General features: G+C 37.0%; 1 protein-coding gene across 29 annotated transcripts in view; it reads right to left on the bottom strand.

Annotated features, from left to right (window-relative positions):
- Nucleotides 1–8,605: 8,605 nt before the first annotated feature.
- Nucleotides 8,606–25,780, bottom strand: part of NIN (ninein) — a 113,924-nt gene continuing 96,749 nt past the window's right edge. For 11 of the 29 annotated variants that reach the window (XM_086321562.1, XM_086321569.1, XM_086321580.1 and 8 more), the window contains 6 exons: nt 24,809–24,958; nt 23,831–23,878; nt 22,755–22,856; nt 18,027–18,227; nt 14,433–14,546; nt 8,606–12,299 (listed from right to left, as the gene is read on the bottom strand). In XM_086321562.1, coding sequence (XP_086177688.1) covers nt 12,090–12,299; nt 14,433–14,546; nt 18,027–18,227; nt 22,755–22,856; nt 23,831–23,878; nt 24,809–24,958 — 825 coding nt within the window. In that variant the 3' untranslated portion in view covers nt 8,606–12,089. Of the gene's footprint in view, nt 12,300–14,432; nt 14,547–15,844; nt 16,421–18,026; nt 18,228–19,385; nt 19,447–22,754; nt 22,857–23,830; nt 23,879–24,808; nt 24,959–25,780 lie in introns of those variants that run through there. The other 18 variants (XR_015134776.1, XM_086321565.1, XM_086321570.1 and 15 more) reach the window with 7 other exon arrangements.

The raw sequence follows: 25,780 nt of genomic DNA, 5'->3' as shown, positions 1-25,780 counted from the left end.
AGGTATGGTTGTTTGAGGTTTTACTTATTTCCTGAGGTAAGCTTGTATTGTTATGAACTTCCCTCTTGGAACTGCTTTTGTTGTGTCCCATAGGCTTCGGATCATCACACTTTCATTTCCATGTGTCTAGGTATTTTTGATTTCCATTTCTTCAGTGACCCACTGGTTGTTTACTAGCATATTATTTATCCAACACATGCTTGGTTTCTTTGTTTTTTTACATTTTTTTTCTTTGTAGTTGATTTCTGACTACTTTGGTTTGTGGTCAGAAGAAATGGTTGATATTATTTCAAGTTTCTTAAGTTTACTAAGGCTCACTTTGTGGCCCAGCATATGATCAATCTTGGAGAGTGTTTCATGTGCACTTGAATATGTATTCTACTCCTTTTGGATAGAATGCTCTATAAATATCAATTGAGTCCATTTTGTCTAATGTGTCATGTAAGGCCTGTACTTCCTTATTTATTTATTGGCTGCACTGGGTCTTCATTGCTGTGCAGGCTTTTCTCTAGTTGTGGCAAGTGGGGACTACTCTCTTATTGCAGTGAGCAGGTTTCTCACTGTGTTGTGGAGCATATGACCACAGTAGTTGTGGCACAATGACCCAGTAGTTGAGGTTCCTGGGCTCTAGTGCACAGGTTCAGTAGTTGTGGCACATCGGCCCAGCTGCTCTGCATATGGGATCCTCCTATACCAAGGATTGAACTTATGTCTCCTGCATTGGTAGTGGATTCCCCACCACTGAACCACTGGGGAAGCCCTGTATTATTGATTTTCTGTCTGGATAATCTGTCCTAAGTCATGTTAAAGATCAAAGATTAAGCTTGAGGGCATGGGGAGCCACTGAAAGATTTTAAGCATATATGTGACATACAGTTTTATTCTTTTAGGACAACTTTTGGAGGCTGTGTGGAATAGGGCAACTTTAAAAGATTCACGGTGGCATTGGCAGGCAGATTTGATGAAATGATGGGGACAGGCATCTGACAAGAAAACAGTTCCAAATCTTGGACTTTCAGAGCCTCAAACTCCCTATTTCAAGTCTGTACTCCCAAACACTGGCTCTGTCATGTCTCAATATACAGCCATCGCTCAGTTTCCATGGGATATTAGTTCTAGGACACAACACTTCCGACTCTGATACCAAAATCTGTAGATGATCACCACCTTTACAGTTGGGCCTCTGTATATCAACTACTTACTCACATCTAACTTCTGTCCTCACTGACCTCTTTACCTAGCTTAGACTCCATGTTCCTTGTTAAACCTCTACCTTAGACACATCCCCAATTTTCTTATCTTTTTCTCTTTATCATGACCATTGTTTCTGTTATTCCTTTCTTTTCTACTGGCATCTTCTCACAGCATTTAAATTCAGGCATTTCCTATCTGAAAAACAAGTCTTTTTCTCTAGGCCGTATTTCCCTCTACCACCTATTCTCCTTCCTCCATTTCACAGTCCAACTTATTTATGGCCTAAGCTCTTTACTTCCTCTGTTCTTGTCATTTATATGGAAATTGAAGTCACCAAGAATGATAGGAGGGGCTCTCCTCGTTGCTCAGTGGTAAAGAATCTGCCCACCAATGCAGGAGACATGGGTTCAATCCCTGGTCTGGGAAGATCCCACATGTGTGGAACAACTATGTGCCACAGATATTGAGCCTGTGCTCCAGAGTCTGGGAACCACAACTACTGAGGCCCACACGCCCTATAGTCTGTGCTCCACAACAGGAGAAGTCACTGCAATGAGAAGCTTGTGCACTGCACGAGTAGCCCCCACACTTCACAAATAAGGAAAACCCTCGCACAGCAACGAAGACCAAGCACAGGCAATAATAAATAAGTAAAATGATAGGAATATTTGTTGAAGACAGTGACACAGGTGCTAAACTCTTCAATAAACAAGGGTAGAGAAGGATGGTAGTTTAAAAGTCAGGAGATGGTAGTCTTATGCATTCTTAAAGAGGAGTAGGGCCATTCAATTATGCCCTATCACTGACATCAGAGTGAGGAACTTGAAGCCAGTTTTACACTACTTAAGGCAAATAATGTGACATTTTTTACATAAGTGGGGAAAACCGTTGTGGAAGAAATCATATGTATATTTGTGTCTATAAGTGTGTATACACATATATATGTGTGGTATCATTTATGTAAAATTGTATAAGTTTAAATGTAGGCATGTATTATATCTGTAAACACTGTAAACATAAAATTGTCTGCAAGAGAGTTCACCAAAATATTAACAGTGGCTACCATTGAGTGGCAGAATTTGGGGTAATCTTTCCCTTTTTTTATAGTGCTCTTTTCAAATGCTTGAATATTCTTCTAAAGCATGTATATCCTCGAGTGCTTCCCAGGTGATCCTAGTGGTAAAGAACCCATCTGCCATTGCAGGAGACATATGAGATGCAGGTTTGATTCCTGGGTCAGGAAGATCCCCTGGAGGAGGGCATGGCAACCCATTCAAGTATTCTTGCCTGGAGAATCCCATGGACAGAGGGGCCTGGTGGACCACAGTCCATTAGGGTCTCACAGAGTCAGACACGACTAAAGCAACTTAGCTCACACGCATATCATCTTTGAATTCAGAAAGATGCAAAGTTACTTATTATTTTGGAAGAAAATTTTAATAGATTGTTCTGAAGTGGCTCTGGTCCTTGCCCTGTCTTCTTCTATCTACATGTATCATGCTGCTGCTAAGTCGCTTCAGTTGTGTCCGACTCTGTGCGACCCCATAGACGGCAGCCCACCAGGCTCCCCCGTCCCTGGGATTCTCCAGGCAAGAACACTGGAGTGGGTTGCCATTTCCTTCTCCAACATGTATCATGAGGAGACTAGAAATAAAGAGCAGGTTGGAAGTGGCTTAGTCTTCTTGTATCATGGGATTATTAGATCTAAGCAGGTGGTGATATTTTGTTGTAGGAAGATATTTAACTATCCAGACACAAACCTGGAAGCTAACCCTACTTCATGAAGTCAGAAAATGAACCAACTTTCCAGTTTTTGCATCTAGCAGAAAAATGATAATGTTGGAATTTATTGAGTAGCAAAAACTAAACATTGCAAGGTATGTGAGATAACATAAGCCAAGCACCTATACCAAAAAAAAAAAAAAAAGCCATTCAAATTTTGTCCTTTTTCTTTAAAAAAGCTGATATTTAACTTGTTACAGTTGTTACAAGCCACTAATCTGAGTAAATGTCATGGGCTTGTACTACTTATTGTCAGAGTTATTAAACTGTGATCTATGAGCCCAAAAGGGAAACGTACTCTTTCAACTTAATTTCTATCACACTGAAAGATGATTTTTCCTTTAAATTAATTGGAAAAATTTCTTAAACTTCTCGCTAATACATTTAAAATTTTTTGATCCTTTAAAAATAATAAATACTATTATTAAATCATATACATAAAACAATTAGCATCTATACTCTCCTGTAAGTGCCACTCAGTCAGTTCAATTCAGTTGCTTAGTCATGTCTGACTCTTTGCAACCCCATGGACTGCAGCATGCCAGGCTTCCCATCACCAACTCCCAGAGCTTGCTCAAATTCATGTCTATTGTGTCGGTGATGCCATCCAACCATCTCATCCTCTGTCGTCCCCTTCTCCCACCTTCAATCTTTCCCAGCATCAGGGTCTTTTCCAATGAATCAGTTCTTTGCATCAGGTGGCCAAAGCACTGGAGTTTCAGCTTCAGCATCAGTCCTTAAAATGAATATTCAGGACTGATTTCCTTTAGGATGGACTGGTTGGATCTCCTTGCAGTCCAAGGGACTCTCAAGAGTCTTCTCGAACACCACAGTTCAAAAGCATCAATTCTTTGGCACTCAGCTTTCTTTATAATTGCACTGTCACATCCATACATGACTACTGGAAAAACCATACAGGATGACATTCTCAAAATAAAAATGTTCACTCTTCCATCTGTATAATGAATACTGACCACCAGTTTGTTTCCAGCATTGAGCTGAGAACTGGGAACAGCATTGTGACTAAGACAGCAGTTACTGTTTTAAAAGATCTAAGTCTAATGGAGATCAGACAAGTCAGCAGGCCGTTACATGGAGTGGTATCTGCTTTACCTGGGAATGCACAGGGTGCTCATGTGAGCACATAGGAAGGGCCCCTATCCCATTCTTCAAGAGTAAGGGAAGGTATCTTGAAAAAATTCATATAATTTCTTTTATGCATGGTCTTAATACAAAATTCAAATTTCCTCTAATTATATTTTTTAAAAGACATCTAACTTCTGCTTTCTCTGGTAATATTTGAAATAAGATATTGCAGAATTGTGTGACGTAAGTAGTATATGATAGGTGACATTTATTATACCCTCTGTGACTTGGATGAACATCTTGATGAAGCTCCATATGTGATATCTAGAGAATATGTAGTAATCAGGACAAAGGATTAGGGAAAGGGGATAAGAACAAAAGATTGGATAACATGAGCAATTATGACATTTGTCACCAGGAGGCATTTTAAGATGGTGCTTCTCTTTGACTAGCCATTATACTTCCATAAAAAATGTGAGTAAACAGGGAAATCTATCTTTGAGGCTCTACCTTTTAAAGTCATTTTTATACCCACTGTCTACACATCTTAAGTTTAGATTTCCCTAACTGCTCTAACCCCTTATCTGTGAGAGTATTCCCTGTGATGTGGTGGCCTCTGAAGCTTGTACCCCTAAGACTCTGACCCTTAATGGCCATAGTTGATTGGATTATGGAAAGACTGCCTGGTCAGATTCCTTAAAATTTTGGAATTGTGACTTGGAAGTAATTGTTGGACTCTGGCACTTAAACAGGAAAGTCAGATAAAGCAGGAGAAACAAACAACAACCCCACCCCACTAGCCTTAATAAACAGGTACAGAGAAGCAAAAACAAAAGGCCAAGTGATGAGAAATAGGGATAGAGGAGGAGGAAGGTAAGGAAGAGCATTAAAGTCTTTGTTTTAATGCCTCATGAAGTCTTTATTTCCTGCCCTTTGGTTCCATGAACTGAGTAGTATTCCTTACAGTAAATCCCCTTTCACTTAAGACTAGCCAGAGCAGGTTTCTGTTTCTTTGAGTTAAATTCTTCCTAAGGTAGCAAGCACCACTTCATGGGAAATAGATGGGGGAACAGTGGAAACAGTGTCAGACTTTATTTTTCTGGGCTCCAAAATCACTGCAGATGGTGACTGCAGCCATGAAATTAAAAGACACTTATTATGACCAACCTAGATAGCATATTCAAAAGCAGAGACATTACTTTGCCAACAAAGGTTCGTCTAGTCAAGGCTATGGTTTTTCCTGTGGTCATGTATGGATGTGAGAGTTGGACTGTGAAGAAGGCTGAGTGCCGAAGAATTGATGCTTTTGAACTGTGGTGTTGGAGAAGACTCTTGAGAGTCCCTTGGACTGCAAGATCCAACTAGTCCATTCTGAAGGAGATCAGCCCTGGGATTTCTTTGGAAGGACTGATGCTGAAGCTGAAACTCCAGTACTTTGGCCACCTCATGCAAAGAGTTGACTCATTGGAAAAGACTCTGATGCTGGGAGGGATTGGGGGCAAGAGGAGAAGGGGACGACAGAGGATGAGATGGCTGGATGGCATCACTGACTCGATGGATGTGAGTCTGCGTGACCTCCGGGAGTTGGTGATGGACAGGGAGGCCTGGCGTGCTGCGATTCATGGGGTCGCAAAGAGTCGGACACGACTGAGCGACTGATCTGATCTCTGAAGGTAGCAAGCAGAGAAGACAATGGTACCCCACTCCAGTACTCTTGCCTGGAAAATCCCATGGATGGTGGAGCCTGGTAGGCTGCAGTCCATGGGGTCGCTAAGAGTCGGACGCGACTGAGCGACTTCCCTTTCACTTTTCACTTTCATGCATTGGAGAAGGAAATGGCAACCCACTCCAGTGTTCTTGCCTGGAGAATCCCAGGGACAGGGGAGCCTGGTGGGCTGCCGTCTATGGGGTCGCACAGAGTCGGACACGACTGAAGTGACTTAGCAGCAGCAGCAAGGTAGCAAGAGAAGAGAGAGAGAGAGAGTAAAAGACAAAGTGTCTTTCACCTCAGGAAAAATACTTGTGTAGCTCTATTAGGTGTAGAGATAGAGGAGGGGGCACTGTATACTAGAGATCCTGAGCCTCCACTGGACCTTTATGTGTTGTTTCATGATGGTCATTTGTGTGGGTGTGTGTGGGGGATTCATTTGCTCAACAGCCCCTCCTGTACCTTATAGGCCCTCTTAATGCTCCCTTTTGGCTTTTATGTCTGCCCAACTGCCTGTTTCCCCATTTTCTATGTGCCCAGGGAAGTAGAAAAGTATCTGATTATGCCGAACTTTTCATCAGTTCAGTTCAGTCGCTCAGTCGTGTCTGACTCTTTGCGACCCCATGGACTGCAGCATGCCAGGCCTCCCTGTCCATCACCAACTCCTGGAGTTTACTCAAACTCATGTCCATTGAGTTGGTGATGCCATCCAACCATCTCATCATCCTCTGTCATCCCTTTCTCCTCCTGCCTTCAGTGTTTCCCAGCATCAGGGTCTTTTCAAATGAGTCAGCTCTTCACATCAGGTAGACAAAGTATTGGAGTTTCAGCTTCAACATCAGTCCTTCCAATGAACATTCAGGACCCCAGACATGTGGACAGGCTGCTATGGATGGTTTCAAATCAGTTTCCTCTTCTGTACCATTATAATATCATCTACTCTTCAGAGCTGCTATGAGTAAGGAAGGTAAAGTGCCTAGTACCACACTTCATAAATTTCTATAGCATTTTAAATGTTATAGATAACATTTCTATCTGTAACACTTTAAATGTTATAGATAACATTTCCAAATTTTATTTGGAAATAATTTCAAACTTAAGATTGCAAGAATAATGCAAATAATGCTTTCATACCCATTACCTATGTTCAAAAAACATTTTGCTTCCTTGATTTGTTTCTATGTAATTTTGTTATGAATGATTTGAGAATAATTTGCATACATTATGGTTATACCTAAATACTTCAGTGTGTACTTCCTTAGAATATACTGTTACATAAACACAGTACTTATAAACTTCAGTAAATCAACACTGATACAATACTATTTTATAATCTTCTATCTATATTCTAATATATTTATTGCTTGAGATCTTAAAGACAGATACTCAAACAGGAAAGAAAAATGATTGGTAAACGTTCATCTGGGCTGTAAGGACTATTCAGAGTGTTTGCTTTGCCTTAGCTAATAAAGTACATCTCATGTCATCATTTCTCAGAATTAAATATTATTTTAACATAAGGGTATCCTGTTCTATTTTTACACTGTTACCTATTCTTTATTTCACTGATTCAGTTTATAGTTCCTTTCTTGAAGTTTTAATTTTTTAATATGTCCATTTTTCAAAATTAGTCATGTTTCCTGATTGCAAATGAGGCAAAACGAAACAAAGAATAAACACTTTTTTGACTTGTAGTAACTATTGGTCTTTGGGACAAAATTCAATCATTATTATGGGAAAATGTGTATTAGGTATATATTAGAAAAGTAAGACTTTTCAATGCAACATGAATAAAAGAGACTACAAAACAATGAAGTACAGTTATATTTAATGCTAGGTTAAGAACTTCCCCCATTTTCTGTGTTAAAATACCTGAGGACACTAATCTTGCTTATCCTGGTGCCTGTAGCACTGAGTCCATCAAGAAAACTGGATTGTTTTCTCATACTGATCTAATTTTTTCTATTTATTTTGTGTGTGTATAAATTTCACTACACTACCCCAGTTTATAAACAGAAAATCAATAATTTTTATGTTTTTCTTTAGAGAGTAGTGTGCATGGTAGGTTTGTTAATTATACCAATTAATTGAACCAATTAAATGTTGTTTGCCAGAAGGAGAAATGGATACCTGTTACACTGCAAAATACTAGAACAGACAAACCTGCCTAGTGAGTCCTGAGTTCCTTACTGAGCTGGCTGTGTGGCCTTGAGTAAGTCATAACTTTGCTAATTTTCAGTTTTTTCACCTGTAAAATGGGGTTAATAATAGTTCCTGTAACATAAAGGCAGTGTGAGATTGGTATAAAAGCTTCATAAATAAAACATGGCTTGTGAGGTCTCATTTGGCCAATATTTCCATTCTATATTTCAGTACTCAGTATTATTAACTTAATGTGCTTTTAGGTCAATTTTTTTTTCCAGTAGTGGCAAATAACTGAAAATTATGAATCACCCGTAAATATGGCCAAGTGAAATAAAGGCATGCCTGAAGCAACCAAAATCTCAAGTAGGGCCTCACCCGAGGTTGTCAGGATTTTAGAAGTAAATTATGAAGCACCACAGGGATCTCAAACTGGCTGGTGTGATGGTCGTTGATTCTGTGACAGAAATGGAGAAGCAGTGCTCTAGATCACATACAAATTATTCTGAGACTCGGGGCGGCGGGGGGGTTTAAATGCAGGCTCTGAGTCAGTAGGTCTGGAGTGGGAGCTCCAGAGATTCTGCATTTGTAAAATGTGTTTAGTGCAATGTTTGGATGCTTTCACTCTAAAAACCGATGATAAACATACGAAACTGTTTACAAAAGTTCATGGTGTATAGAAAACAAGGGCCATATTTGCAAAATTATTTATTTACATTTTAAGCTCATGGTAAAATAATTCTAGGATAGAATGGCTAAGATGAAATATACCAAGTCAATATAAACATACACATATTTATCTTTACATGCAAAGAATTCTAGCGATGGCTATAGATGAATTCAGGTTTTCCTTTACAAAACTAATGTTCCTTTCAATCATGCTGTGATAATGTCTTCCAATAAGAACAGATTTAATGTATATCATTCAAAAAAAATCTGAGAAACAAAAAGCTGACTTGGGATAGATTTATTGTTAAACTGCTATCCATATGTCATAAAACCAAAAATGTTTTACAGGGCTGAGATGTTCAAATAGGTCCAAACATGATATAATTAATAACTTTTAAGTAAGGAATGCTTTGGCTATTAGGTTTTGACTTAGTTTTGGCATTGCTTGCATAATTTATACCATTTCAGTTAGTCACTTGGTAATCCGTTCAAAACAAGACTTGTTTAATACTATCACAAAGCACTTAGCCTTACCTTGAGTGGGAATATCTTTAAGATTCTGACAATAGCAACACATTTCTCTTTTCCTTCACTCAGAAAAAAAGAAATCACAAAAATAAAAAATTCATTTTCACACATTGAAGTTTTACTCATTCTTAAAAAACCAAAAGTTCCTCATCATAATACCTACTCTGGGTATTGGTACATTATCAAAATGCTAGACCTGTAAGAACTCCTCCTATACCTTGAAAGCCTATGACTTTGTGATCTACATATGTTTAAGGTTAAATATATAAACAATGCATTTGAAGCATCTGGGAAGAATTCACATTTACAATAGTTTTTAAAAATCTGGGTTTATTAAGTTTTAGAAAAATAAATACTGTGGTTGGTTCTACCCTCCCCATCTACTTTTCTCCCCTTACAAATTTGAGCTTAAGAGTTCAGGCTTCTAAAAAGCAGAAGAAAGCAAAATAGAACAATGTAGATTTTATTATTCACATTTCCCCTTTCTAAGGGTAACATTATTATAATGGCAAACTTGATTCTCCTTCCTTGAAATGAAGATCTTATCTTCTAAAACTAATTAAAATAACTGTTCTTAAGAAATCAAATGAATTTAACAACCAGTACTTTTAATAAACTAGGAATTAAATGACTATAAAATATATAACATGATTTTAAGGAGTTCTATTATAAAGTCTGAAAGCAAAATCTAAATATTTAATAGTTTAAATTTAATTTCTTTAAATTCTTTTAAAAGCTGTAAGCTATATTATAAATTGCCAGTTAAATTCCCACTCTAGTCTACAAAAATAATCTGCTGCACAAATATATAAATTTAAGGTAACTCTATTTCTTGTGTTGATCTTTTTTCCAGTCTTTTAAGTTCAGTAAAACAAAAAGTAAGCACCTAGATATTAAATTAACTTTCATTTGAGCAGCGTTTTGATTTTAGATAAAGGGATTCTAAATGTAGTCAAACTTTCCAGAAGTCATATTTACACGCATTGTACAGCACTTTATATACACATAAATACAGACTTATAAGAAATAAACAAATTAACCTACACTTTTCATAATGTAAAAAATAAAGATAAAAATACAACATATGTGATCATATGGTAAGCCATCTATTTGAGAAATATGCTTGGTTTTCAGTTCTGATGGCAAAAGCCTTGAATAACTTAAAGCATATCACATAAAAACACCACAGGTGTTTTTTTATTTACGATCTTAGTTTATTTACGATCTTAACCTAGGCCTATCCACAGTTTTTAAGTGTTAGTCAATGCCATACAAGTAGTTGAGTTTACTAGTAATGTGTGCACTGGAGAAAAATGATTATGGAAGGTATGACAGCAGATATCAAATGTTTTTAAATATAACTATAGGGAGGGATTAAAATTAATTCTTTTCCGGGGGAAATCAGGGATTTCTGATAATAGAGCTTTCTTTAGCAGTTTGCTTCATGTTTTGTTCCTGCCCATAAGGTAGTGTTTGATTTTGCTGTGATACCTCTTATAAAAAATTGATGGACTTGACTTTCCTCTAATACAGCAGAGTAAATTTTTGTGATCTAATTACTCTTCCACAAAAACAAATAGGTGGCTGTGATAAGCTCTGTTTGCGTCCCACACACAGTAAGTTCTTTACCAACCAATTCCTGGCTAGAAGCCGGGATTTTACCTGGGGAAAAAAGTTACTCAGAACGTTTACTGTGCTATAATGTTCTAGTCTTGAGACTGATTGGAAAATTCTATTTGGCGCTCCTTTACCTCAGATGGCATGCCAGTTCTTATTACAGTATGAAATTCTATGATCAGATTCAAGGTACAGAGGAATAGGAAGCATGGAGATTTTGACCCACATTAAACAAACAAGCAAATAACAACTCTTCCATAAGTTAAAAGGTTTTTAACTCTAAAAGCAAGGCCCTTTCCGCAGAAAATTAAATTCATTAAAAATGTAGAAATAAAAATCCCATTATGGCTCTAAATATACAACAAATAAATAGTCACGTATTTTATACATTTCAAATTTTTAAAGAGCCCTACAGTATTTCAGGAAGATGACTTAAAGTGTTGTTCCCTGAGTTTTTGATGAAACCCCAAATATAAGTTCACCAACTCCAAGACCTTAAAGAGAGAAAAATCCACATGGTTTGCTTCCTCTCTTTTAGGATTAGCTGTTTACTCCAAAGCAGTTTGTTCAGTGCTTACCCTATAGTTCAAATGCTTTAAGAATGTGGCTTTATCCATTTCTTAGAAGACAAACTCCCAAAGAAACTTCTAAGAAGGAAAAAAAAAGATTGTTTAAAGAAAGTAAAGTTTTAACATTAGTTTACAGTGCAGTTGAGTAAATGAGTTTTATATCTGTAATACATTAAGAGTGGTAATACTGTCATAGGTATTAGAAGGTAGAGTTCTATGAATTCTGCCTTTTCTGACCTCAGTGGTTATTGACTCTAGTTTCTGTTACCAAACAGAAAGTCTAACAATTAAAAAATCCAAACTACTAGAAACAGAATGACTCTTCCATATTTAAGTGTATGAGAAGACATACATTTGGTTTTAAAATAAAGATCAAAACAATCAATTAATAATATCTCAATTTTTAAAAATCTGCAATTTATATAATAACGTATACATAATAGTAATTTATACATAATAGTAATTTTCAAAAACTCATTCAAAACTGGGGTTTTAAAATTCTTGAATTGTTTTCATATCACCTTCTTGATGGTTATTAAAATATTTTTTAAAAATTCAAAGCTTGGGAATAGTTCAGTGAAATAAATATTTGTTTGCAATTTCCATTACAGTCTATTTATAAAAACTAATTACAGTGAATAGAGACTTTAATTCTGTTCCTGGAAGTTTTAGGTTAGGCTTAACTTTAAGCCACTAAAGGTTTCTAAGAAAACAACAACAACAACAGTTGAGAGAACATCTGAAATGTCCCATCCATTTCAGTAAAGTGCACAATTGTTCATCCTTTGGCTTGGCTATGACCTCAAGGGAGGTGTAGAAGTCAGTGGTGCTGGTGTCAGATTCCTGACTATATTACTGAGGCTGGCAATCTTCTCCTCTAGGAGGTAATTTTTCTTCTCTGCTGTTTTTTGTCGCTGTTCAGTCATTTCCAGAGCTTTCAACAACTGGGCATTTTCCACATACAAATCCTTCACTATTGCATCTGCTTTAGTATTCTTGCAGAGCTGGAAACAGAACCAGAAACATCTTGACTCCATTTCTGTTATTCTTTTAAAAGATCTGACATAAGGACAGTTGTTTATAAAGGCAAATGGCTTCTATCAGTTATATTCTTTTATTTTACAATACAGCTTTAATATCAGACCTGGTACCAGGTATACAGGTAAAACAAATCCACTTATTCCAGGCTGTTTCTTTGCATAATTTGTTTGTAGAAATCACTAATAAAAGAACAAATTGATATTTGAGGGCTCAAACGTGAAGGTATTTTTAAGCCTAGGTATTATTTCTTTATTCATTCTCTAAAAATATCACAATACTTTTATAATTTAAATTTCTGAGGCTGTGAACTGTTTACCTGTTATTAACAATACATGCTTGTCTCCCGTTCATAACTACATACAACCTACTGATTATTTTAAAATGTAGCTCATGTATTATAACACATGGAGAAGGCAATGGCACCCCACTCCAGTACTCTTGTCTGGAAAATCCCATGGATGGAGGAGCCTGGTGGGCTGCAGTCCATGGGGTCGCTAAGAGTCAGGCACGACTGAGCGACTTCACTTTCACTTTTCACTTTCATGCATTGGAGAGGGAAATGGCAACCCACTCCAGTGTTCTTGCCTGGAGGAACCCAGGGACGGGGGAGCCTGGTGGGCTGACGTCTATGGGGTCACACAGAGTCGGACACGACTGAAGTGACTTAGCAGCATTGTAACACAAAGATTCAGCAGTTACTTCCTTTTAAAATAAAACCTTGTCTAGAAGAGATATTCTAATCTTTATGGTTAAAATATATAGTCTTGGTTAGGGTGGGAACACTCTTCAGCAGAATAGGATAATTTGATCTTTGGTCTCCTTAGTTAATATCTTCCAATCCCCTTTCCCTTATTATACCTTTAACTCCTCATTTTACACCCAGTTTCAGTCAATGCATCCACAAGTATGAAGGTTTAAGGTAATAAAGAAAACTTAAGGCATGGCTAATTTACATAATATCATTTCAAACAGCAATGCTAAAGACTATCACACGGAAGCCCAGGACCTAGGTGACTGGCAGGTTTAACATAAAACTAACATTATTTTCTATTAAACTGTTTTAGTGTATAACCTTTCCTCTTTCCCTTCTATTAAAAAACACTTCAGTGACTCTTATCCACTACACAACAAAATCCAAACTCTTGTGGTTTAGCACTAAGACCCTCTACTGTCTACTCTTCCCTCTCTAGTTTCTTTTGCTTCTCCCAGAATAGGATGTCCTGTTAATGCCAAAGTGTTTGTAGATGTCCACACCCCATGTTACCCATTTTCTTTGTTTTTGAACTGCTACTGGAAGTACTGCCAACTGGTTAGTACCATGTAGGTGAACTACACTCCATATGGGCAGGGATTTTGCTAGTATTTCTAGTACTTGGAACAGAACCTGGCATGTAGTGACTATGTGTTGAATAAATGATTAAGGGACTGAATCAATAAATGTAAGAACAGGACTTTCTCTTTCTCTCCATTCTGTGTACTAAGATTTAGGACACAGGAAAGTTCCTGTCCACCATTCTTCTCAGATTCTACATGTCTAAAAATCCAGGCTGGGCAGTTTCTACCCTCCTACCCCCTGCCACAGTTTGTCTCAATCTCAGATTTCAGAGAGGTTATAACATTCCCTAGAAAGTAGTCTTTCTTTTATGTCTCTTCAGTGGATGCACAAATAATTTATAAGCACTCGGGCCACACCTGCTGCCAGCAGGAAAGAAGGATCAGCCTACTTGGTGGTCCTGAATTTGAGAGTCCAGATTTTTATTCAAAACAGAGCCTTTTGGGGTCTGGCTATAGCCACATGTTAGATTTTGAGGTTGTCGTAGTTGTTGCAAACAAAAAAGCTAAAGTTACATTTATTATCCCCCATTTTTTACAAACATAAAATTTCTGTTTATTTGGGGAAAAAAAATCTATAAAAATTCAATTTGGCTTGAACCTCATTAGAAATGCTTTAGAAATTCTTCTAATTTAGGAGTTTATAATAGAGTTTGCCTTTATTAGACAATAAAAGTTAGCAAGTTAGTAACAATAAAGGAATTTAAAACTGGAGTTAAAGCAGAAGGTGAGATGGGTGGGCAGATATGACCTGGGAAGCTCACTTGTTCTTTGAGCTGATTCACTTTCTCCTGAAGAAGCCTTTTCACCAGTTTCAATTTCTGTTCAACTTCCAACATTCGTTCCTCCATGACAGTTACCAGGTATTCCTGGTTTCCCTGAAGGAAAAGAAAAAAAATTGTATTGTTATTTGAAAATCATGCCATGAGAAAGCACTAGTATTTAATTTTCCCCATAAGATGCCTAGAGAAAGGACAGCAAATGTTTGCTTTTGAATAGCAAGGGTGGATTTCTGATGAAATGGGAGTTCTGAACACTGCATGGGTTGCACAGGTTAGAAAGGTAACCCTATCAGAGAAAGAAATCAAAGATAAAAAAAAGACTCTTACCTGTGCTACCATCTTCCCCCGAGATAAAGCAAAATTCTTAAAACCAATACTTTAAGATCTATGTGTACTTATTATAGTAAAATAGGTATCCAAAGTAAATTAAAATATGGTTATCAACCTTTCATCTGTGATTTGGGTCTTTGCAATACTGTGGGACTTTCAACAACAAAATGAATAAAAACTGAGTTTATTCAGGATCACCTAACATTTCCAGTCAGCTTGCAGTATGTGTGTCTGTTTTTATCTTTGAAATGGCTGGTTACTGTGAGGGTGTTAGTGTTTCTAGTAGCCTCTTCCCACTAGTTCTTCTAATTATTGGTTTCCTAATTTGACTTGTCAATGTGGAGCAAATACCTGAATTGGAGGATGGACTTATCATTAGAACATATTTAAAACTGAAAATTTTCTCCCCATAAAGAGCTCCTAGATGAAACAATAGGGCAGAAAAAGGACGCTGGCTTCTCCTCCTCTCCTTATACAACAGTGATGGATTAAGGTGTGTGTGGGTTTTGGAGTGCAAAGGGACCTAGAACAAGATTTAGAGTGCAACTGACTACCCCTTCTCCCGGTCTACCAAAATGTTCACATAAAGAATTTCAGATTCTTTAAAAGCTTTAAATTAAAAGGTTCTTCAAATGTTTAAGCAAGACTCAGGTGTTAGTAGCTGATGGCATAACCTGTCCTTAAAAATATACCCCAAAGTGTCCTTTAAAAAGCACAAAGAATGACCAAATGTGAGGTGAAAGCCAACAGTTTGTGTATTAAACAATAGCATTTATTCAAACATAAAAGAAACAACTAAGCCATGCAACTAATTTAAAGATAAAAACTGTAGTAGGGAAAAGACTAACGCAGAATTTTTAAGAAACCAGGTCCTAAGAGCATCTAAAAATCCTATATTTTAAAAGGTACAATGGCTTTTTAAAATTGAAACATAAATGGAAAATGCCAGATTTCGACTTGCCTTAAAAAAAAGAAAAAGCAAAACAAAGCAAAAAACCTGGATAATTAATTCAAAGAACATGGGGCATGGCAAAAGAGTGGGGAAAGAGGAAAAACAAAAGCAGTCATATATTTAAAATTTATTTTAGTCCATCAAAAATTTCCTTTTTCCTGTCAAAAAAGTATTATACATCTTATATAAAACAGTATAAATAATCCAGATTTTCTTCAAATTCCATATATAAAAGCAGTACCTTTTGTTAAAAATATTTACAATGTATGGGATGAGAAAATATATAGAATACATCAAGAATCTCAAAGCTACACTCTTTAGATAGTATAAATAATTAAGTGTAACAAGCTGAGATTTGTGAATTTGATTCACGAAATTCACATCCTTTCAAGAATCTCAAATTCATACTCTTTAAATGGTATAATTAAGTGTAACAAGCTGAAATTTGTGAGTTTGATTCACATAAATAAGAAACATAATACTGCAAAGGCTTAATAATAAAACTTAAAAGAGCACTTGATTCCAAAACATTTCTCAGCTTATGTCTATATTTGCGTGGTGTGTGTGGGTGTGTGCATTTGAGTATCTGCCATGGTAAGAAATGCCATCAATAACAGCCCAGTTTTCACAGGTGCCCAATCCTTCTGTAGGAATCTGCATGCACTGCTCGCTGCTCCGGTAGCAAGGCCTAGAGAAAGAAGGCAAGTGGTACACTTCACCCTGATGTCAAGATTATGCTTTTGGGGGGAATCTAAATTCACACGTTTATAATGCAAACAATTTTTAAAAGCACACATCAATACTACATATGCAAGCGAAGCAACACAAGGCAGAAGAAATCATATCACTCCACACACAGAGACAACATGCAGATTCTAACAACATTCTGTATTCTTAAAATCGGTGTCAGCTCAGTTACCAGAAACAAAGAGAGCCTGCTGTCACCTTCTCATGAGAGCAATAAGCAGTCCACTCTGCCATCTGGCTGGAGAAATTCTCTCTCTTTTTAAGTACAAAAGTCTTAACAGTTTTTGTCTATCTAATCCTCAAGTAATTGAAGTAAAGGGATACTTTTTACTTTTAAACACTGGTAGGTGGGTTGGGAGGAGCATGTGTTTAAAGTAGTATATATGAGAGTAATGAGTAGGATCTTTGATCATTTGATTTAAAATGTCTATTAAAAACTGAGGTCAAGTTTTATGATTCACTTCTATAATGAAGCATCTGTCCAATACCTACCATCACAATTTTACTTCTGGAATTAACTTTTAGTACTTGGAAACTGAATGTAGGAAGCTTCGAAAAACATGGATTTTAAGCCCTTGTTAGAAAGAATAGATGATAACTACATCATGCAAAAGCATAGATATATACTAGTAGGCAAAGAAAACAAAATTGCTCCAATGTATAATTAATGGTGCTAATATGACTTTGCAAAGCCACTGTGACCAGATTACAGGAAAAGAGTTAGGAAATTCCTTGTCAAATGTCACCTGAAAGGCAAGGTACATTTTGAAAACAGAAGAGTTATTCAAACTAGAAGGAACTAATCTAGAATTCTGCAAATTAAGGAGTGTTTTTAATTTTATTCCTAATTCTAAGGAAGAATTAAGAGACTTCTGAAAGAAGAGGATTGTGAATGAAGCACTAAAAAGAAAATTTAACTATTTGAAAACTTAGGTAATATAAGATTGTGTCTGGTAGTGAGCTGGGATAATGCTACTTCAAAGGGAAGAGGAAGAAGAACTTTATTTTCTTAAAAATAGTTTTTCAAACTAGATCATTTAAAAAATAAGTTAAATGAACTTTGTCAACTTAAAAAAGTCACTGATGACACTTTCTACTTTAATAGTTGTGAAAAGTCCCCATTTGTGAATTCCAAGGAACTCAGCAGGCCACACCCTCTAGTACAAGAAAACGCAGGATGCTTTGTTAGTAATACATATCCTAGAGTTGCACTTGAATTCTGTAATATTTTTGGCATCAGACAAGAATGTTAGGTCAATTGCACAGTATGCTCAAGTGAGCCTGACACTTCATCATCGCTTAGCAACTTGCATGAGACCCAGAACTCTTAATTACCCAGCTTAGAAGCTGAGAGCTCAAAAGTAGCAGTACAAAAACCAAGACCAAAGCCAAAACAGCACTGCAGTTCTGTGGATTTGTAATACAGGTAAGGTGTAACTGACAAAAGATTGAGGTTCTTCATCCCCACCTTTGAACTGGTGTAACTTCCAAATAGGTAAAATTGAATTAGGTGATCTGCGTTTACTATTAGAAAAAGATCGTCATACCTGTGGTGTGTTGGTTTCAGAAGTCCTATTTTCAAGTTCCTCCTGCAGGCACTGGTTTATCCTTTCTGCCTGCAGCAGCTGACGTTGAAGCTGCAGAAACTGCTCCCTGGGAACCACTGGACAGGTTTGCTGCTGGAGCAGTTGCAGTTCCCAAGCATGAGGGGATGGGCTAAGCATCACAGTGGACCTCAGGTGCTGCATCTGGACAATAAGAGCAAAAAGCCCTAGTCAGCTACCATGCCTTCAGTCACAGAGCTGCCTTGAAAGTAGCAGGCAGAGAGAAAGGAAGTCTATGGATTCATATTAATGGCCTCTCAGACTTACTGATAACTTGAAAACAGGCAGCACATGATCCCAAGTAAGAATAAAAAATCATTTAATACATTTAATGAATAAGCAGGCCTTAAAAGTTTTAGACTTACACTGTACTTCTCAATCTTAAGCAACAATTAAACATGAGGCACATGGTGCACATATGTCTGGATTTTCCTCTTTTCTTCCCACACTAGAACATTTAATTATCCCTCTTTAAAAAAAAAATGGTGGAATAGGCAAAGGGCAGAAAGAGGTTATGCTCTAGGGTTTTGCCACTTACCATTCATAAAGATTCTTAAAAGCAGTTCAATGACTACTTTTTTCCTAAGTTAGCAATTTGTTTTGAAAATCTCATCTTGCATCTCAAATTATTTTAATCTATCTTAGTTTATCAGATAGGCAATTCTGGGACATAGGTGATATTCTAGAATATTTGGGAATCGAAGTACATGGAATGAAAGGATTTATTCAAGACAATGAGGAAATGGTACGTGTATCACATGCCAATCAAATGTGAGGCAAGGGAAAGAAAGCACTGCATTTGGTCAGTGAAGCATGCCACTTCACATCTGTGGACACATTCAGCAGACACAGAGCTCAATGGAAGACATGCAACAAATATGACCAAGTACTAAACTCATAAGGAAGCACCCCCAGGCATGTGAGAAGGGAAAAAGGCCCTCTAAGACACAACTAGAATTAAATGTTATCATGAAACTTCAGAGCCACTATCCATTTCCTTAAATTTAAATTTCTGAGGTGGGTTATTACCCATTTTGAAATATTGCTAGTTATAGATTTAGAAAACCCACCACTTTATGATCCCCTGATTTTGTATCAGTGGGATGATTTTCTTCACTACATCTTTAAATACCGAGGAAAATCCTGATGGAAATGTAAACAGATGTATTCCAGAGTTAAATGAAATTGAATATTGGCTCTTAAGTATTTATTAACTGTCATAGTAGTAGAAATGATTACATGAAAAAGGGGTTTAATGAGATGTCTCCATGCTATGAAATTCATTGAAAGAGAATGTTCTACCTTCACACACTATCTCAGGCAGAGAACTGCACCCTTCTCTGCTAGTTCCAACCACAGAGTTCTAGGTACAGGTTAGCCACAGATAAAATAAAAACAAAAGAGAATTACAGGAGTTAGAGAAAGAAAATATGAGTTATAAAGAGAAAGAACAGTATAAAACAGGGTATATTATATACCTTAACACATATGCTCCAGTCAGTAGGAACTTAATTTGACTAACATTTACATTTCTCTGTATATAAATTTTACAGATATTAAAATGTCAAACAGCTCTTAATTTTGTAGCCACTTCCTCATCTATTGTAATTTGGTTGGTTTATGAGCTTGCTTCTTTACCTCAATTCATTCCAATACAATAATTCAGAAGATTTCAAGTGCAGTATGGAATAGACCTGATGTTAAATACCTTGCCTTGTGGAGATGCAGGATATAAACCATAAAACATTTTTATTGTTAAAGTATCTGAACTATTGGCTATCAGAGGTACACACCAAACTATAAGAACTGCTAACAGTCTTTAACTTTTTAAGTGTTCAAAACAAATTGTTTATGGAACATTGCCTCATATAGTTGAAAAAACCATGGAGTGGGAGGCAAATTCTTCCATTTCCTTGTCTAATAATTTGGGATCTTTAATTGCCCTGGGGTAAGGGTATGTGTCGGAGAAGGCAATGGCACCCCACTCCAGTACTCTTGCCTGGAAAATCCCATGGACGGAGGAGCCTGGCAAGCTGCAGTCCATGAGGTCGCTAAGAGTCAGACACGACTGAGCGACTTCCCTTTCACTTTTCACTTTCATGCATTGGAGAAGGAAATGGCAACCCACTCCAGTGCTCTTGCCTGGAGAATCCCAGGGACGGGGGAGCCTGGTGAGCTGCCGTCTATGGAGTCGCACAGAGTCGGACACGACTGAAGTGACTTAGCAGCAGCAGCAGCAAGGGTATGTGTTATATTAATCAGTGATTTTAAACTATCATATAGGGGTGAGAAAAAATTCCTTCCCCCAAGGGAGTGTATACATCAGATAGAATCACCTAGAAAGCTTTCCCTAAATTCCTTGATACCAAAGATTCTGATGTAGGACTATCTCCCTGACTGCCTACTGCCCCTCCCCCAAACCTGATAAGAATCCATGCTGGAGTGAGAGGAATGTACCTATCCCCAGGTAAGCTGGGCAAAAAAAATGGTGTGAAAAACCACTGTACATCCTCAAATTTGGCCTAATCTTTAGATATCACAGCATAAATAAAAATCCAATTTATAGGTCCAGTGGGAAGGGGAAATGAAGAGTTATTGCTTAATGTTTAGAGTTTCTGTTTGGGGTGATGAAAGGTTTTAGAAGTAGTGGTGACATGGTGACAATGTAATTAATGCCACTGAATGCCACTTAACAAAATTTGCCATTTTAATCGTTCATGTATATATATATTTCTATATATATATATACACACACACACACACTTAGTATAATTTAAAACACAATGTCATATACCCAAACCGCTGAATTAGACACTTTAAATGAATGAATTGTGCAGTGTGTGAATTACATTTAATAAAGCTGCTAAAGAATTATATGTCTGCACAGAGTTCACAGCTCAGTCTTATTTCAATGGAAGTTTCATTAGAATAGTGTATGAGGTGTTCTTTACAGTGTTCCAGTTAAAAATTCATGCTTTTTCTTTTTTCAGCTCCAGTGCCAAGAACACTTAATTTCCCTCATCCATTACCAAATATTTACTACTAGATCAGGGAGAAAAGTAATGAGGGGAAATTGGTTATGATGACTAATCATGTAAAGTATGATTGGGAGAGAAGGGGGCATATGAGGCCAAAGAGAGCAGGTGGGAGAAGACTCAGCCTGTTGGAAGGACATTTGCAGAGGATCTAACAGTGATTAAGTACACCCTGTTACTTTTCAGCTGGGTACTAGACATGTCATGTGTGGCTTCAGATATCTCATTCATTAGAGTATATAATTATTTCATCAGAAAAGCATATCTACATCTAAACACAGCCTGCAGCTCAGAGTTTTAATAAATTCATTTATTATATGCAGAAGGAAAAGCAAATATGGTTTGGATTTCATTCTTTATAGTTTCACTAATCTCCCTATTAGTAGATAAATCAGAGAACATAAAATTGACAGAAACCTTAGTGGTCATTTAAATGTAAATGCGATATGTTTGCCCATATTTCATATTTAAAAACCAAGCATCTATTGAAATGTAATTACCTTTGCATGTGTCCAGCTTCATGAAAGAAAATATTTATATATCTCTCTTCCTATAATTCTGGCTTTAAAATATTTGTATACACAGAGCTTTTTTTTTTCATTCATTCATTTCTTTATTAAGTGTCTTCATGAGCCAGACACTATTCAGATGCCTTATTTGACATATCAACATTTACAATCTATTTGGATAATAATTACACTCTTGCTGATTTAAATTTCTTTTCTTTTCTTTCTCACTTGTTTGTTTCCAAAAATACAGCTGAGTTGGGCTTTAAAAAATGAAAGTTCAGTTCAGTTGCTCAGTCGTATCCGACTCTTTGCGACCCTAAGGACTACAGCACGCCAAGCTTCCCTGTCCATCACCAACTCCCGGAGTTTACTCAAACTCATGTTCATTGAGTCGGTGATGCCATCCAACCATCTCATCCTCTGTCGTCCCCTCCTCCACCCACCTTCCATCTTTCCCAGTATCAGGGTCTTTTCAAATGTACCCAGAACTTTATAATTGCACTCAGTGTTCAGAAAGCAATCTATTAGACTAGAAACTCAATGTCCAAGCTGACAAGTTTTACAAATCCACTTTCATATTTAACAGATGTACCTCTTCCAAGGCAGTGCTGAGTTACAAATGTAGAAATGAACAGTGGCAACACTTGAAAATTAACTGTCTAAATGCTAATGCTCTTAAACTCCCGGAATGTACTTCCTAACCGAATAGGCTGTAACAGAGCACGTCACATCTATAAAACACTACACTGGGGGAGGTATCAGGAAACTATTAAAACCACAGCATTGGCAAGAGAGCTCTGAGCCTCTTGGTCAGTACTGGACAGAGTCCCTGCCACTTGAATTTGTTGAGGCACAAATCCTTGCATTTTAGGATAGTCAACATTATTATTATTATTCCTTCTTCTGTGAAGCAGTATATATCTCTCTGGCTGTGTAATTAGCAAAAATATCTATCAAACTTGGTAAGACAAACCAAAGAGTCCAGCCTGGCAATGTACTTAGATTTTCACTGTTTTCGTAATAGGAATTTAATGCTATGTTAGCCTCTCTCAACAAATAGGTCATTCATGGATTAAAATATTCTTCATCAGATCAGATCAGTCAGGTCATTTCCCTTAAAAATTTACCTCCATTAGCTGTTCATCCAGTTTTACTTGTTTCTTTTTCAGGCCTTCATTTTCCAAATGAATTGTTTCTAATTCTCGTTCAAGGGATTTCATCTGACTAACCTGTTGAAAAACATAAAACTCCCTTAAAAAAAAGAAAACAACCTGAATCTCTCTACTTTTTTTTGACAAATTTACACTAATCAGAAATCTCAACTCTTGGAAGAAAGCTGAGTTCATTCATCAAGGGAAAACAACAAATAATTCAGTGCCTTGATTATATTTTAGTCTAGCTTAAATCACCACTCCTCACATAGAACAGAGTCCTAAGGCAGGTAGCTTTCAAACTTCAGTGCCACTCACTGTAGGAAATACATTTTATCTTGCAACCCAGTACACCCACACCCCTCCACAAGTACATATGCATGCATAATCAGTTGTAAGTATACATCACTAAAAGAAAACTTCCATGAAATAATACTTATCCCTACTACAAGCCATGCACTTTGATATTTTATAGTATATTTTATTAAAGATGCTGTCACAACATTGTAAAGAAACTATAATAAAAATTTTTGAAATGCTGGTATTTCACTAAACTGAATTCATGATCATCTACTATGGATCTGCAGTAGGGAAAAACGTCTGAAAACAGAGTACACAAAACCTGATTTATTTAACTCTTTTCTCAATTTTAAAGAAGAAATTTGAAAGTTTTATGAGGATCCACTTTTGGAATTCTCTTTGGTACAGAATCTTATGAGAATCTAATGAGTTAGAGGACATTCAAGGATTCAGAATATTGCTAAGTAGAAAACATACGACACAATTCTAGAATGCTGATCTTTGCCTCCATCAAAAGAGCTGAGAAGAGTAGCAAGAACTGTTAAATGGAATTCGGGTGTATGCTTTCCAGGCACACTTAAATTCATTGTTATTTTAAAACCTATCATTTGACTTTCCCCTTGGTGAGCAGCTGGATGAAACCCAACATCTTTTTGAAAAGTTTACTTGAATATAACCTAGACTTTAAATGACATAATTATGGAACCATAATTTTATTTGCACTGGGAAACTAAAAAATTTGTGTGACTCACTTTATTGTGGTTGTCTGGAACTGAACCCGGAATATCTCCAAGGTGTGCCTGTAGTGAAAACTCTTGAGTTTTAGTTTAGAAAAAGAAAGAAAGGAAAACAAATACCAAGAACTCCCACAGTAACACTGGTCTAGAACTCAAACTTAATGTAACAAAGAATACAAAGCAAAGGGAATCATGTTACAGAGGTTTAACCATGTGGTAGCCAGCCTCTAAGCAGGTCCCCAGTGATCTCTATGTCACACCCTTGCCTGGTCCCCTCCCCCTACTATGCCTGAGTTAGTCTGTGTGACTTATAGAATACAGAAGTGATGTTGTGTGACTTCTGAGATTGGTTTATAAAACATATTACGGTTTCCATCGTGGTCTTCTGGAATCTCTCTCTTGTATCACTCATTGCGACATCCTGAGAAAAGGCCCAGGTAGGGAGGACCTGAGCCTCCGGCAATCAGCCAGCAAAGAACAGAAGCCTCTTCCTAACACGTTATCTGAGTAAATCTGGAAGTGGATGATCTCTAGCACCAGTGAAGCCTTCGGATATTGCAGCCTCAGCTAATATCTAGACAGCAACCTCAGGAAAGACCCTGAGCCAAAATCATTCCATTAAGCTGCTTCCAAATTCCTGACCTACAGAAACCGAGACATGAATGTTTTGTCTTTTTATTATACAGCAGTAGTTAACCAAATTAAAATGTTCCTAATATTCAGGTATATATGTTTTACTAACTTATAAAAGTTTATATACCTTGAAGATGATTAACCATCTTCTTTATGAAAACTTAAATTGCTCCTTTTTAGCGATCATTCAATCAAAAAGAACTATGATACTGCTTTGACAAGATGACAAAAGTGCAGATAAAAGGAAGAAGCAAAATAGGCCATTAGTCATTTCTTTGGAAGCACTCGGGGGAAGAAACATACATTTAGGGATGCATCAGAGTCAGCATATAGCCACGTGGTATTAACTCAAAAACTCACCTTCCTATTAGTAGGAGATCGCTCCTTTTGAAACTGTTCACATTCTCTCTTTAAGCTCAACTTCTCCTGCTCTGTGGGCTTCACAGTACCTGATGAATTTAGATGTTTTTGGTGCTTAGGAGAAGGAAGGTTGGATTCCAGCTGACGGACCTAACAAGAACCAGTATAAGGGGAGGAAATGCTAATATAATCACCCAGCCAGGAAAAACAAAAAGCTAACATAATGCAAGTTTTTATTCAGTGCTTGGGTTTTGTTGTATTAAAAAAGCTTTTTCCAGTCAAGTCTGCCAATTTTTGAAGCTTACTTTTTTGGATTTCAAAAGATCCTTTCTAGGTTAATCTATTTTTAGCCTGATCCAACACTAAGCATCAGACAGGGAAGAGGGGACTTCTGGCTCAGCCAAAGCACTAAGAGTCAATAGAGCAATGTGGCCACCAAGCAAACAGATGTAATCTGTAGGCACCTGTGTGCCTGACATGAGCATAACTTTTAGGAGTGAAGGGGGTGACAGTTCCTCTGAGTCTGTATTGGACTGTTCACACCTGAACAGTGCATTTACATCAGCTAAGTTCCATGAAGACAGCAACCATGTTTAGTCTTGTTTAACACTGCAACTTTAGTGATAGCAGTTTCTGGCACAGGGTAGGAGTTCTAGTGAATATCTTCGACTCCTAAGAGTTCTTTCTCAAAAGATTTATTTAAGCATAGGTTAAAAATAGTTGCTCATTCATATTGATGTATGGCAGAAACCAACACAATATTGTAAAGGAATTATCCTTCAATTAAAAATAAATAAAAAAATAATTGCTTGACTGCTCAGCAGAGGTAAAGCATTTAAACATCCCCTGAAAAAATGATCTTTAAATATCATTTTAACCTTGAAATGCTGAGTCTTTAAAGAGGGGCAACTTTTCCTCTTACAAGGAGTTAGACCAACAAGATTTGAGTTTAGTTTTGCCATTTTGTACTAC

This window comes from Bos grunniens, chromosome 10, assembly GCF_055505025.1.
Source record: "Bos grunniens cultivar Pamir isolate PY7600 chromosome 10, Bosgru_T2T1.0, whole genome shotgun sequence".
NCBI lineage: Eukaryota > Metazoa > Chordata > Mammalia > Artiodactyla > Bovidae > Bos > Bos grunniens.
The sequence above is the reverse complement of the archived record's forward strand: the minus strand, read 5'-3'. Positions and strand labels throughout refer to the sequence as shown.